General features: G+C 43.7%; 1 protein-coding gene across 4 annotated transcripts in view; it reads right to left on the minus strand.

The window, feature by feature from the left end:
* The window catches only part of CPVL (carboxypeptidase vitellogenic like), a 124,203-nt gene that overhangs the window by 32,824 nt on the left and 76,833 nt on the right, over positions 1-14,546 (minus strand). Inside the window, exon 12 of one of the 4 annotated variants that reach the window (XM_072651030.1) lies at positions 6,976-7,141. The exons of the other annotated variants lie outside the window; for them this stretch is intronic. Coding sequence (XP_072507131.1) covers positions 7,070-7,141 — 72 coding nt within the window. The 3' untranslated portion in view covers positions 6,976-7,069. Of the gene's footprint in view, positions 1-6,975; positions 7,142-14,546 lie in introns of those variants that run through there. 4 annotated transcript variants of the gene reach the window in all.

A 14,546-nucleotide genomic window follows, 5' to 3' on the forward strand; every position in this document is an offset into this window, starting at 1 on the left:
GAGTTCTAATTTGTATTCATTTCACCATCATTATGCTGTCTCATAATTAACTCAATGCCATGTTGTGATAGCGTTCTATCTTCCTTGTCACCCTGGGGGCTCACTTTGAATTTGCCACCCACCAGGACTCCCAGTTCTTTTCCCATAGAAATTGATACCTTACCATGGGTTCCCCAAGTTGATCTTTCAAACCCAAGCATAGCAGTCATTACGGAATGGAAAAGAAAATGCTTCCCAATGATCAGTCAAGCATTTATTCAAAGTATCAATATTAGAAGGGACCTCAGAGACCAATTTGTCCCTGAAAAATAGAGAGATAGCCTGAAATCCAGAAGACCTGGGTTAAAATCCTGCCTCTGGCATATCCTAGCCACATAACTCCGGTTAATCACTCATTGGTCTAGGTCACCCTCTTAAGATGGTAAGTTACAGAGAAGGGGCTGATTGGTACTGGTAGGAGGAGCTTCCTCATCTGGCTCTGGAATTACCCTAAACCAATGAAATCAGGAGTCCAGGCCCCATCCCTTTTTCATTTGAATAATTCAAATACGATAGAACTCACTATTTCCCAAAACAGTCTATTGTATTCTACTCTGGGATAATTGTTGTTTTAATCAGTTTTATTTTATTTTTATTTTTAGTTCCAAATTCTTTTCTTCCCCATCCTCCACCCCACTCATTGAGAAGGTAGGAAAACTGGGATAGTTCTAATACTTAAGAAGCTTTTCCTTAAATGATACTTGTGTCTGGAATCAGCACAAAAGACATGATCCAGGAAATATAAGATGGCCAAATGAAATGTTTCCTATGTGCCAAACACCAAGAATACAAAAGACTTTAGAAACCAGCTCCAGAGTGGGTGTGATGTCTTAGAGACAGACAGATGAAAGATTTAATACTAAGGGCCTTGCCAATTTTATTTAACCTAGACCTAGCTCCCTGCTTACCTGCCATGTTGAGTTTTCTAGGCTAAGGTGGGATGTGGTCCTTTGGGCTCATAACTTATTAAATACAGCCTCACTCAAGCAGTAAATCTGTATCCAACATTAACTGAAATGAACAGACCCAATGAATCATTGAAGTGGACCTAGAAAGTGGGCAGCTTTTAGCATGCCTGCCAAAGGGTGGGCGTGTAGAACCAATGAGCTTCTCTCCATCTGCATAGGTCTTGGCTCTGTTATACTATGAAGTGGTCAGTGACCAGAGGGAGTGAGGTGACTTCATGACTGCAAGCCAATTTCCTTGTCTTCTTTGAAGGAGGAGTCAAATTTATAGAATTCCATTTATCTAACTCTCCTATAGGATTAGCCCACTACTTCATGATCCAAATCCCACTACACTCTTAGAGTTTTTGGCTTAGAGTCTATTTTCATAATGGGAATAAATCACCAGATTATTCGGGATTCTAACTCATCTCCACAAGTGAGCATTCCCCACTCCCACAAAATTTTGGAGTCAGGAGACAACATGCCATAGTGGAGAAAGCACTGGTCTTAGACTTGGGTTCAAATTCCTCAGACACTTAGTAGCCATGTGAACCTGGGTAAGTCACTTTACTTCCCTGTTGGACAGGATAGCCCCTTTCAGTTCTAAATATCTATGCTCTATAACTTGGATTTGAAATCTGGCTCTGAAACTTAATACCTGCTGTCTGGGTCCATTAAAAATCTGTTCCATAATTTTGATTGAGCCCTCACAGCAGCAAGGCAATCCATTTGCACCATCCTAGCTGACTCACTATCGTCACAATAACTCTCACATTTACCTTGAGTATAGTTTGTTTGTACATAGCTGTTTGTATTATCTCCCCTACTATACATCTTGGGAGCAAGGACTGTCTTTTGCCTTTCTTTGTCTCTCCAGGGCTTAGCACAGTGAAAGGCACAGAATGGGCTCTTAAACGCTTCTTTATTGACTCCCTGTGTGCCCTTGTACAAGCAATGTCACCTCTGGGGGCTTCCGTTTCTCTGCCTATAAAGAGAAGGAGTTGGGCTCTAAGGTCCTTTTTGTTGTTCAGTCATTCAATTGTGTCTGACTCGTCATCACCCCATGAACCACAGCAGACCAGGTCCTTCTATCTTCCAGTCTCTCTTCAAGTCTGTCCAAGCTCATGTTTATTGTTTCCATTACAATATCCATCCATCCATCTCATCCTTTGCCATTCCCTTTTTCTTTTGCCTTCAATCTTTCCCAACATCAGGGTCTTTTCCAGTGAGTTCCATCTTCTCATTATGTGACCAAAATGTTTAAGCTTCAGCTTCAGTAAGTGACCTTCTAGTGAATAGGCTGAATTAAGTTCTTTACATATTGGCTGATTTTATTTCCTTGCTGTCTAAGAGCCTCTGAAAAGTCTCTTCAGCACCACCATTTGAAAGCATTGATTCTAAGGTGCTCAGTTTCCTTTACAGTCAAATTCTCACAGCTACACATTGTTACTGGACAAATCATAGCTTTGGCTCTACAGAACTTTGTCAGCAAGGTGACGTTTCTGCTTTTTAGTATGTTGTCCAGATCTGCCATAACTTTCCTTCCCAGGAGCAAGCGTCGTTTAATTTCATTGCTGTGGTCACTATCTGCAGTAATCTTTGAGCTCAAGAATATAAAATCTGGCTCTGCTTTGATTTTTTCTCTCCCAATTTTTCGGGAAGTGATGGGACCACTTGCCAAGAGACCTTTTTTTATGCTAAACTTTAAGTCCATTTTTACATTCTCCTCTTTCACCCTCGTTAAGAGGCTTCTTAATTCTTCTTCACTTTCTAAGGTTCTTCTCTGTTCTAAATGTACAATCCTATGATCCTAAATACAGCAGGACAATACATAAGCTACCCTTCTAATTTCATTGATTTTACCTTTTGTATGTATGAGCCCACATTGGGCTGAATTTGGCATAAATACTCACAGAGGCTTCAATGTCAAAAGTAACTAACTTTGTCATCAGATCACAAAGTTAGAGTTGGAAGAGTCCTTGCAGATTCATTTAGTCTAACCACTTCCTGAGGTGCGAGTTCAAATGTGATTTCAGACACTTACTAACTGTGCGACCCTGGGCAAGTCACTTAACCCTATTTGCCTCAATTTCCTCCTCTGTAAGATGAGATGGAGAAGGAAATGGCCAACCAGTGCAGTATCTTTGCCAAGAAAACCACATATGGGATTATGAAGAGTAAGACACAACAGAAGTAACTCAGCAACAATCCAATCCCGCACTACACCATTGGCCAATAGCACCTTCTCTGCTTAGCCTTCTCAGCTCTTGAGAACCTACATGTGACCCAAGCTCTGATTCCAATGCAATGAAGTTTTGTAAACCCACATAACAGCCAGGATGCAAAAAGTGAGCAGGACTTCTCATGAGAAAGGAAGAATGCCAGTCTTATTTAACTGTGACAGGGGAAAAAATAAATGTTAAAAAAAGAAAAGAGTCCGAGCTCTGCCCACTGACTTTGTGACCTTGGGCAAGTCCAGTTCCCACCTCTTCAAGTCTCAGTTTCCTCCAATGTAAAATGAATGGATTGGTCTAAATGGTCTCTAAGTTCTGTTTCCAGGTCTAAATCTATGCCTAGGAAGGCTTGGGACAACAGCAGAAAAAAAATAGGGTGTCTGGATCCTGCTACTTGGGTTCAAATGCTGACTTTGCCACTCACTACCAGGATGGCTTGGGGCAGAACAGTCCTGTTTCTCTGGGCCTTCATTTTTGCAGGTGCAAAATGAGGGGGTGAAATGATTGTTAAGATCATAACTTCTTAAATGACACTCATGAATGTGGACGTAGCTTTTAACAAAAATATATTTAAATGATAAGCTAAAGGGGTTTGGTATCAGTGAACTCTGAGGCCCCTCCCAGCTATGAGCCTATAAATTCTTCTCTTTGGCTCTCAGTTTCCTCACTGGAAAATGAAAGAATTGGATGATGTGGCCTTTCTGGTCCTTTCAGCTCCAAATCTTCTAATCTGGGTAAATAGCTTGTATTAAGGGGAAGTCATTTTGACTCCGTCCCACATGCCAGTCGGTACATATGGAAGAGAAAACCCCAAACAAATTCTGTTGCAGACACTTACAGGCTCAATCTTTAGTCTTCAAGAAAAACCCAAGCAAACAATTGGGAGAAGGTTGCCATTTTCATTTCTCTGGTAACTGCTATTCTTTGGGGACACACCTGAGCTGACCATCCCTTTCAGCTTTGTCCTTGGGTACCAGAAGTGCCTGGTTTTTGTCCCTCTCACAGAACATGCTAATACCCCGCAGACGTGCCTGTGTTCTTTCCCCCATGATCTAGTGACCTTAATCTCTAACATTTTGTGGTTTCCTGTTTGGGGAAGTGATCATTCTGACGCCTGGCTGCTCCAGTTTGTACGAGGCTCCCAGCTGGCGCTATCTATATTCATTCTGAACACTCTCCTGTTGTTGGACCAAAAAAGCAATAAAAAAGAAACTTCTTTACAGATGCTAAATCACAGAAACTCCTCCAAGGAGGCAGGAGTTTGCTGGGCTTTTCCCTTGCTGCTCTCCATACTTGGGCACAAATATTTGCTGAGTGAGGGGGCCCTTTCTTCCTGGAGGGATCTGGCAAGCCCTAGATACTGCCCTCTGTCCCATGTATCACAAAGCTTTCCAAACCTTATGTCCATGGGAATTAATCTCACTGAAACTCCTCCTCCCAAAGGGAGATTCCCATGTGTCTCCAAGGCTCAGGATCAAAACCAAAAAAACTGACCTGCAGCTTAAGAGTTGAAAATTCATTAAATATCCTGTCTTGATCCCAAACATTTAACCTTCCTGCACAGCTGCCCTCTCGCTTGAGCCATACTCCCCTAGCCCCAAGCCGGTGTTTTTCCATCATTCAGACTTCCAGATCTTTGCTTATGTATGGTGTTTGGGCTGGAAATCCTGCATCTGGCCATTTGGATTGTCTTGTCCAAGAAGCCTGAGTGTCCAATGCCTGCTGAGAACCAGGGGAAAAACAGAATACTACCATGGACCACCCTCAGAACTCATCCTGAGGCCTAAGCCTCCCCCATGTGACCTCTGACTCAACAGAAAGGAAATGGGAGACAGCCTGGGCTAACATGTAGCCTCGTGCCTGCCAGTCCATGCTTTTGCCAGTTCTCCAGTTCTGCTCGGCCTTGGGAGGGAAAAGAAAGTGCTCTCAATGCTGGGAATTGGGCCAGCAATTACACAAATGGCCCATTTCCATCAAAGATAATGATTCTTCAGTCATCTCTTAACTCTAAATATTTTAGGATTTTAAAAGGGGATGGAAGGGAAAGCTATGTACTAAAGGATGCAGGAAACCATCCCAAAGCTCTGAAAAATGAGCCAGGGCAATCACGTGAATCTAGTGGTGATGACCCAATGAGCCCACAGGTGGTCAATGAGGCAGTGGATAGAGCACTGGGTCTGGCGTCAAGAAAACTTGAGTTCAAATCTGCCTTCAGATATGTATTAGGTGTCTGACCCTGGGCAAGTCACTTAACCTCTGTTGACCTCACTTCCTCATTGGTAAAGCTGGAGGAGGAAAGACAAACCACTCCAGTATCTCTGCCAAGAAAACCCCAAATGGGGTCACAGAGAGTCAGACACAACTTTAACAAGAAGGGAGGAGTCATTTAGAAGAGATGGAGAGAGACATTTCCAGAACTGACTAAAATTGGAAAAAGAAAGGCATCAGTAAAACTTATTTTGTACACTAAAATAAAAAGAACCTAAGACTAGAAGAAAAAACTACATTGTCTTGGTGGTTAAAAAAAAAAAAAAGGACATTAATTGCCTCTTCATTAAGGAAGAAAAGTGTCCCTCTCCTTGATGGGAGAATTCCTTTGTTTGGCCTCACGTTCCATCTTCTGCTCCAGATGCACCTTCTCCCTCCCCCACTTCAGCAAGGGCTTGTATCTTGCCCTTGCTAGCCATCAATAACCCAATTTTAATGAGCTGGAAATAAGCTAAGGAAGATCAGCTTCCTCCCCTGACATGCTCCTGCCCTGTGGAATGTGGGCTCCAAGGATGACCCATGGGCCACCCCCCAAAGAGCTGGGACACTGGAAGCTGAGCTACCCACAAAGACACAGAAATAGTTTAGCATCCTGCCCCAAATGATGCACCATGGATCTGATTTCTTTTCATTATTGAAGTGAATGCTTTAGTTGACTCATATTCACTCTGAACGATCCCCCTCCCCAAACACAGAGACACTGAGCAAAAGCCAAGGGATGACTCCATTTTATTTATACACTATGGAGTCCAGAAACTGTAGGTTCATAATATACAGGAAATATGGGACCCTCTTCTAGTCACTGCCAAACAATGTAAGCACTTTCCAAGGACAGTCTTTCTTGGAAGAGCCGAGCACAGTCAGTGGAGGAGGACCAAACAGGCCCCAAAATGTGCTCATCTGGAGAAGGAGCAGATGGGCCTTCAGTCTTTCCAGTGCCAGAAGCAGACAGGCAGGAGCCAGGACGTATCCAGTCTGGGGAATCCCAGGCGAGGACCAACTCACTCAACAGTGCAGCTGTTTCCCCACTCCCTCATACTGATACCACCGCTTCCTCTCTGCTGCCCCGCCCTTTACCCCTGTCCAGTTTTGTTTTGTTTGGAGTTTTTTGGCATATGACTTCACTGAGGCAGGGAATTCTCATATGGAAGCTCCCTGCACCTATGCATAGTGTCTGCAACCTTCCAGTCTTAGGCAGTCATCTGGGGCACTGGGAGAGTAATTGTTTGCCCATCTTACACAGCCAGCAGGTCTTCCTAGAACCCCAGGTCTTCTAGGCTCCAAGGTCCTTTCTTCCTTATGCCAGGGTATCTCTCATTTCTGTCTTTCTTATGGGTAAATACCCAGAGTCTTAGATCCTGAGTGGTCAGGAAGCTACAATCCAAATGTAACCCTCCGCATGAGGCTCTTCTCCATCGCCCCAACTTCTAGGACCTGCCCCTCAATCACCCGTTCTCCATTTTGTACAGACCAGCAATACATAGAGATGGACTTCACCAACTAGTCTGTAAAGGTAGGGTCTTTTTTCCCTCATACAGGCAGCTTGGTGGTGTAGTGGACAGGAAATCTTGTGTGCAAGTCCTAACATAGACACCTGCAAGCTGTGTGACTCCAGGCAAGTCCCTTAACATCTCTCCATTTCAGTTTTGTCATCTGTAAAATGGGGATAATGATAGCACCCACCTCAGAGCAGTGTTATGAGAATCAGATGAGATCATATTTGTGAAGGAATTTGTAAAAGGTCTCTGTACATGGCATACAAAGGTTAGCTACAGGGTACGGAAAAAACTGAACTGGAAAAGATTCTAGAGATCATTAAGCCCAACCTGCTCTTATTGAAAGGGAAGTTGAGGACTAAAGGTCTAGGAATGACTGGGCTGAGATCATCATGGTGGCAAGAGTAAAGCCAAGAGTCAAGCTCCGGGCCCCGCTACAGATCCCAGGGTCTTTGCCCTGTGCCCCAGCTCCCTTGGAAGGTCCTTGTTCATCCCACCAGAAATCTGAAGGAATCCCAGTGACAGTCCCCATCATTGTGGGGCTTTACAATTCACAATTCATTCTGTAGCTAGGTAGGAAAAAGGCATGTCTATGACATAGGTAAAGAATCAGGTTCGGAATGAATGAATGAATTGAGCATTCATTAAGCATTTACTATGTGCAGAGCACTGGGCTAAGTCCTGGGGACACAAGAGAAGAGGGAGACGGGCCCTCCTGTCAAGGGACTCAGTCTAACGGGGGAGATACCACATAGGGCAATCAGGAGCAAAGGTCCCATAGTCCTCAGGGGAAGCAACAAAGCAGATGGTCATATCTCTTCTTTAATGACATTTCCATTGATAAAATCCTATCTGTTTCTGAGGTTGGGCCCCTGGACTGGGCCAAGGATTTCAGTGACTTTTCTTTCTGGGTCTTCAGTAGCTATGATTATATGTCCACAGGATATGCTGCCCAGGATAACGAGTGTGGACACTAGGCTGGAAGCATTGCTAAGCTCTTGGGTTTAGGGTCCTTATGGTCTCATGAACTTGGGGCTGTGTCATAACCTCCGCTCTGGAGACCCTAGCTTTGTGGGTCCTAAAAATTACAAAATGAACTGGAGCAAGGAAAGAGAGAAGCTATAAACAGCAAATGAAGCTGGCCCCAGATGCCCAATTAGTACCTGGTGACACAGCTGGTGTTCACAGCATCTGTAAAAATTCCAATGCCTCAAGGTAGTACCTACCTCCTGTTTCCTGCCTCCAATGAAAGTCATTTGGAGGAAGAGTGAGAGGAAAAAGAAAGAAGGCCCAGGCATGACTGAGTGTGTAAAAAGGCATGGGATTTCAGGTGTCTCCCCTAAATGGGTAACCCTCAAATTCCCATCCCCTGGGTGACCAACTTCACCATTTCCCCTCAGCCAGGCTGGCCTCCTTTCTGGAACAAGGCTAGAAGCTGGCTACCCAATATCCTTTTCTTAATAGAACCCACAGTATCCCTGATGCTCCATGGGCCTCCTGCTTTTAATCAATGCAAGAAAGATCAGGAGCCTTCTGAGGTTGTATTCCCCAAGGCCACCCTACTCACTTGCAGCCCTTTTTACTTTTTTCCTGAAACACAGTTCCCCCTTGTTTGGGGCAGTAAAGCATCCTTTCCTCTATTCCTTTCGGGAGAATGTCACCCAGGCGAGTCAATAGGATGGGAAGCTTTGTGCAAATGAGTGTAATCGATACAGGAACCGGCAGAACAGAACTGAAAATTTCATGGAGTTACCCGAGGACAGAGCGCCTCAACGATGGGGAGGTTGGGGGCAGCTATCAGCTAGAGGTCTTTCTCAAAAAAAAAAACAAAAAACAAAACCCAACCCAAACAGGCCTCCAGGACTTTCATTTTGTTCCAATCATTAGATAATGATGTTTGACCTGGGGGGTTTCAGATTGTAAGCAATCTGGCGGAAGAGGACAAAGAGATGCCCTGCTTCATTTGAGGCAGTCAAGGCTAGGCAAATACCTCCAGAGCAGGTTGGGCAATTGCCACTCAGGTGGGTCACTAGGCTAAGTTTCCCAAAGCATCAGGTTTCTGGTGTTCCCTTCTGCTCCCTGGGAATGAACAAAGGTCACTGACCACTTCCTCCTCAGCCTTCCCCACCGAGACCCACCTGTCCTCCCAGACAAGCCAACATCATTGACAGGAACCCACAGAATCCCCAAGGCAAACCTGACTTCCCTGGTCCATTTTGTTTGTTTTTTAAGTAAAGCACTGGCACATTTAGATGGCCCAAACACAGTCATGGGATCTCTGCTCTAAAGCTAGAAGGGACCTCAGTCAGGGACTACCGAGTTCAACCTCCTGATCTTACAGACACGAGAAATTGAGGCCCAGAGAGGACTTCACCCAGGTGCTAAAGGTCAAAGATGGGATTCGAAGCAAGGTCCTCTTGATGTTGGGTCAGACCACACTGTCTCCTTGACCTAAGAGCCTCCTTGTCCTACCAATACCCATACAAAGTACAATGCTTCCGTCAATCAATCAGTAAGCATTTATAAAGATCTGGACATTGTGTAATATGCTGAAAGAGAAGGGGATATGCATGTATTAAATGCCTACTATGTGCCAACAACTCTGAGAGGCAGGTGCTGTTATCTCCATTTAACAGATGAGGAAACTGAGGCAAACAGAAGTGAAGTGACTTACCCAGGGTCACACAGTAAATGTCAGAGGCTGGATTTGAACTCTGGTCTTGACTCTCAGCCCAGCCCTATACACTGTACCACCTAGTATCGTTTCACTGAGGATACAGAGATAAAATATAAAACAAACCTTGCTTTTGAGGAGTTTGCATGCCACTGGGAAATCCAGTGTGCACACCCAGAAGTACAAAGTCATTTTTTCAAGAGGGCAATGGCATTAGGAATCGGTCAGGTCAGGTAAGGCTCTGTGGGGAACCCGGGCTGTGTTCTGAAGGAATTGTGGGAGTTGATGAGATGAAGGTAAGAAGAGGATGCATTCAACGTATGGGCAATGGCCTACAGTGAGGCATGGAGATGGGAAATGGAGCCACCCCAGAAACAAAGCACAGCCGGCATCAGGCCCAAGACCCTCTGGATAAATCCCCTTTGCCTTTCGGTACCCAGCCCTCACAGGTGTACCTCTTTATTTCTCAGTCCCAGAGAAATTAGGTGATTTGTCCAAGATCACAGAGATCATAAAGAGACAGAGACAGTATCTGAATTTAGATTTTCCTAATTCCAAAGGTACAGAGCTGTTTGCCTGTTGTCTCCTGATTTGCAATGTGAGCTCTCTAAGGACAGGCACAACGTTTTTTGCCTTTCTTTATATTTCTAGAGCTTAGCAGAGGGGGATCCTAGCACACAGTAAGTGCTTAATAAATGTTTATTGACTGACTCCAAGTCCCATGCTGTGGTTCAGGGTTCCAATGTGTTTTACCCTTTGGATTTTAGGATGTTTTTGTTTCTAGATGGGGCAACTAGGTTGCTGAATCGATAGTGTCTGACTTGAAGACAGAAATATTCAAGTTTGAATCCAGCTCCAAACACTCGTTAATTATATGACCCTGGGCAAGTCACTTAACCTCTGTTCACCTGTTTCCTCATGTGTAAGATGTAGCACCCACCACCCAAGGTTGTTGTGAGGAGCAAATGAAATGCTATGAGTAAAGTTCTTTGCAAATCCTAAAGTACTACAAATGCTGGTTAATACTATTATTAGTGTTGATGGATGCAGACACCCTGGAGGTGCAGGGCCAGGAGAAGAAGATATGGCATTCGTGTGTCCCTGTAGGATGGAGTCAAATCAAGAAGCGATCAAGCAGCACACAGTCAGTACTCAATAAATGTTCTTTAAGCACTTGACTTCAAAGCAAAAATAGAATAATCCCCTGCCTCAAGGAGCTTACCCTCCACCAGCACCTATGATCTGCAAAGCACCGCACCAGAAGATGGGAATCTAAAAATAGGACCAGAAAAAACCTGTCCTCAGGGAGCGTATGTTCTCTAGAGTCTCAGAGTTAGGAGAGACCTTAGTGTTCATCTCAACCAACTCATCTCACACAAACAGACACCCAGTCTCTGTCAGAACACTTTGGGGAAACCAAAGCAGCTCAATCCAACATAAGAGAGCAACAACTCTTAGGAAGTTTATCTTTTCAGAGAACTGAAATCAGCCTCTCTGCAGCTGCCATTCATTACTCCTGGTTCTGTCGGAATAAGAAACAAATCCCTTTCCTTTTCCTATGACTGCCCTTCAATCGCCTGATGCTGGTTAGCAGGCTCTTGAGTAGTTTTCTCTCCTTCAGGCTAAACATCCCTGGTTCTTTCAAGCACTTTTACCATCCTAGCCATCCTCCAGCTGATCCATGCCTACATTGAAATGTGGTAATCAGTCCTTAACAATACACTTTCCCTGGCTGGAGAGGTCTTACATGATGCTGACTGGCCATCCCTGGAGTTACCTCTAGGCGCCTCCCACAACCCTAGGGGCCAGTTCTGAGAGGGGACAGTCTACCGGTCCAGAAGGAACTACCCAAGGGCTCACACCTCTTCTTCTAATCCTTTAGCTTGGTCTTTACTCTCCAAATTGTACAATAAGATGGGTAGAGATGTGCTGGGAAATTCTGCTGCCTGTACAAACCAAAGCTATAGCTGAATGGGTCCAGTTTTAGAAAATCAGACTGCATGGGCAGCCAAGACCAGCTCTTACACAGTCTGAGGACTTTCATTACAGACCAAACAGAACTAATGGGTCCTAGCAGGGATAACTGCCCTCACATTTTCTCCTTATCTTTTTCAAAGTAGAGTCAGCTGACAAGGAAATTGTCTGCTCTTCACATCATACAGTCGTATTTCCCAGCTGGGTGATTTTCAGTTCAATTCAACAAATATTTAGTAAGTGACCGGCTTGGTATTAGGCACTGGAAAAACCAAGACAAAAATGAACCAGCCCCTGATCTCAAGGAGCTTATACTCTAGGAAGGGGGGAGAATACAGCATTTAAATATGGAAACACAATTCCTGATGTACGGGATGGATTTAATAAATGTTAATGGAACTGAATTAATTGAGGGCGGGAGGGTTTGTCCAGGAGATGGAGCTGAGAGCAGGTCTTAAAAGAAGTTAGGAAGTAATATTTTATCACAGGAGGTCAGGGCAGTGCAGGGGAAAGAACCCTGATGGTGCTAAGCTTGGGGTCAAAGGTTCAGAACTTGTGCTGCTGCTTACTCCACCTCCTGTGCCTCAGTTTCTTCATCTGTAAAATGAGTTTGGACCAGAGAACCTTTAAAGTCTCTTCTGATTATTAGTCTATGATGACCCTAAGAGTACACCTTAACTGCCACTCTTCTGCACTTGTCCTCAGCTTTGACACCAAATATCTGTGCTATCCTCTCAGATTTAAAATGTCCTTCTCTGAAATTGTTACCTCCCCAGTCTGAGTGTGCTTCCCAAGGTTTGGAAGAGTGGTAATTTGTAAAAATGACCCCCCAGCAAAACAAAGAGATCTCTTAGTCTGCAAGGCCATGGGCACTGACTGCAAGTCAGTGGGCCAATTAACATGGCTCTTCCAGGAGCAGAACTGAGTGAAAAAAACATCTTTCAGCACTGCACTTTCAAGTGCCCATTAAACTGATCACAAACTCAAAGATTTCTAACTATAAAAGGAGTTAGTTAAACTCTAAGTCCATCTTAGAGAAGGGAGAACTGATGAAGAATGGACAGCTATCTAGGGAGATGAGGGGATTACTTTCTCCACAAAGATAAATAAAGGCTTCACTTTCATCCTAAATCAAGGGAGTAGGGATAATTAGCCCAGAGAAGGGAAAACTCTATTTGGGATAAAAATAGTTATTTTCTAGTCTTAGAAGAGTAAATAGGGCTATTTAGCAAATAATTGATAAATATTTTTCAATACTTGTTGATACATATTAATAATTGATAAATATTAATTAAGTGCTTACTATAAGCCAGGGTTATACAAAGCAGAAAGGATACAAAGAAAGGCAAAAGCCAGTGCCTGCCTTCAATGAGATTACATTCTGATGGGAAGGAGAAGATATCCAGCAATTTGTTTCATTTATTTACATTTTGCTTTGCTCAGTGATTTTGAGAAGTGGTCCAAAGGTTTTTCCAGAAGACCAAGGGGGTCCATGACTCATAAGAGCTTAAGAGCTAAAGGGGTCTAGATTAGGAGTAGAATCTCCTAGGGAAAGTATATGTTTATGTATGTATGTATGTATGTATGTGTATTTATGCATATGTATATGTCAACATCTATCTATAAATATATCCATGCTCAGTTGTAGCCTTGGGGTGGTGGGTAGGGTGTAGGAATGGGGAAAAAGAAAAAGGTGCACAGCAGAGAACAAAAGAAAACCTACAAGGAAACAGAGATAGGCAGCTTTCAACTTAATGCATAGTATTTAATATGCAGGTTTTCTTGAGATGCTGTTATTGCTGTATATTCTGGACCCTCTCATGTTCTGCTGTGCACATGAAATGTCTTTCTTTTTTATTTTATTTTTAAGTTTAATATTTAAGTTGATAATGTTTCTTTTTTCTTTTCTTATTATGTATTTAAACCTTAGTATTTGTCTAAAATGGAAAGGAAGGAAGGAAAGAAGGAAGAAAGGAAGGAAGAAAAAGAAAGAAAGAAGGAAAGAAAAAGAAAGGAATCCAAAAGTGGGATGGGCTGTGTCAGAAAGGAGTTCCCCCTTTACCAGAGTCCTTGAAAGTGAAACCAAAAGACCTGCTTGTTAGGCTGCCAAGGAGGGATTCTTCTTGGTTCTAGAGTCCACTCCTCCAGCTCTTAAAACGGGGATTCTTTCTTTCTTGCATTCCCTGAGGTTACTCTGGCTACTTCTGTGCTGAAGTTATATCAAGACTTTCAATGAGCTCCCAGAGCAAGGACACCTCAAAGGCTGCTTTTATCTCCTTACAAAGTCGTTAGTCATCTCAAAAGGGGAGCCCACTTTCTCTAGGGGACTGAGTAATCCCTTCAGAGAAAGCCTGTTGCACTTTGGGGCAGCTCTCATTGTCAGCACTTGTTTCTTGACACCAAGCCTAAATAGTTTTCTTGCTAGTTTCCACTCCCTGCTGCCAGGCTGGCCCTCTGAGGGCCCACCACATCAAGTGTAAATCTTCTGACATTTGACAGACCTTAGAAGACCTAAAACCTGGTGCTGTTCTGCAGGCCAAACTTTTCCATGTCCTTCATCCACTCCTGATAAACCTTCCCCATCTAAATTACCCACCTCTTCACTATCCAACTGATTTGTGTCTACCCTAAATGGTTGTGCTAAGAACTGAGCCCAGAACAACAGATACATCCTGTCTAGGGCAGAGAACAGTCTGGGTATTGCCTTTTTTTTCTTGGAAGCCATTGATGTCTCTCAAAGCAAGCCTAAGATCCCTAACTTTTCCAGCTCCCATATTGTACCACTGACTTGCCTTGCACCTCTGATCTAAATCCTCATATCTTTTTCAGTCAAACTGCTGTCAAGTCATGACTCCCCCACACCTCTAATCTGTGAGGCTGACTGTTTGAACCCAAACACATGACTTTATATTTA

This window comes from Notamacropus eugenii, chromosome 3, assembly GCF_028372415.1.
Source record: "Notamacropus eugenii isolate mMacEug1 chromosome 3, mMacEug1.pri_v2, whole genome shotgun sequence".
NCBI lineage: Eukaryota > Metazoa > Chordata > Mammalia > Diprotodontia > Macropodidae > Notamacropus > Notamacropus eugenii.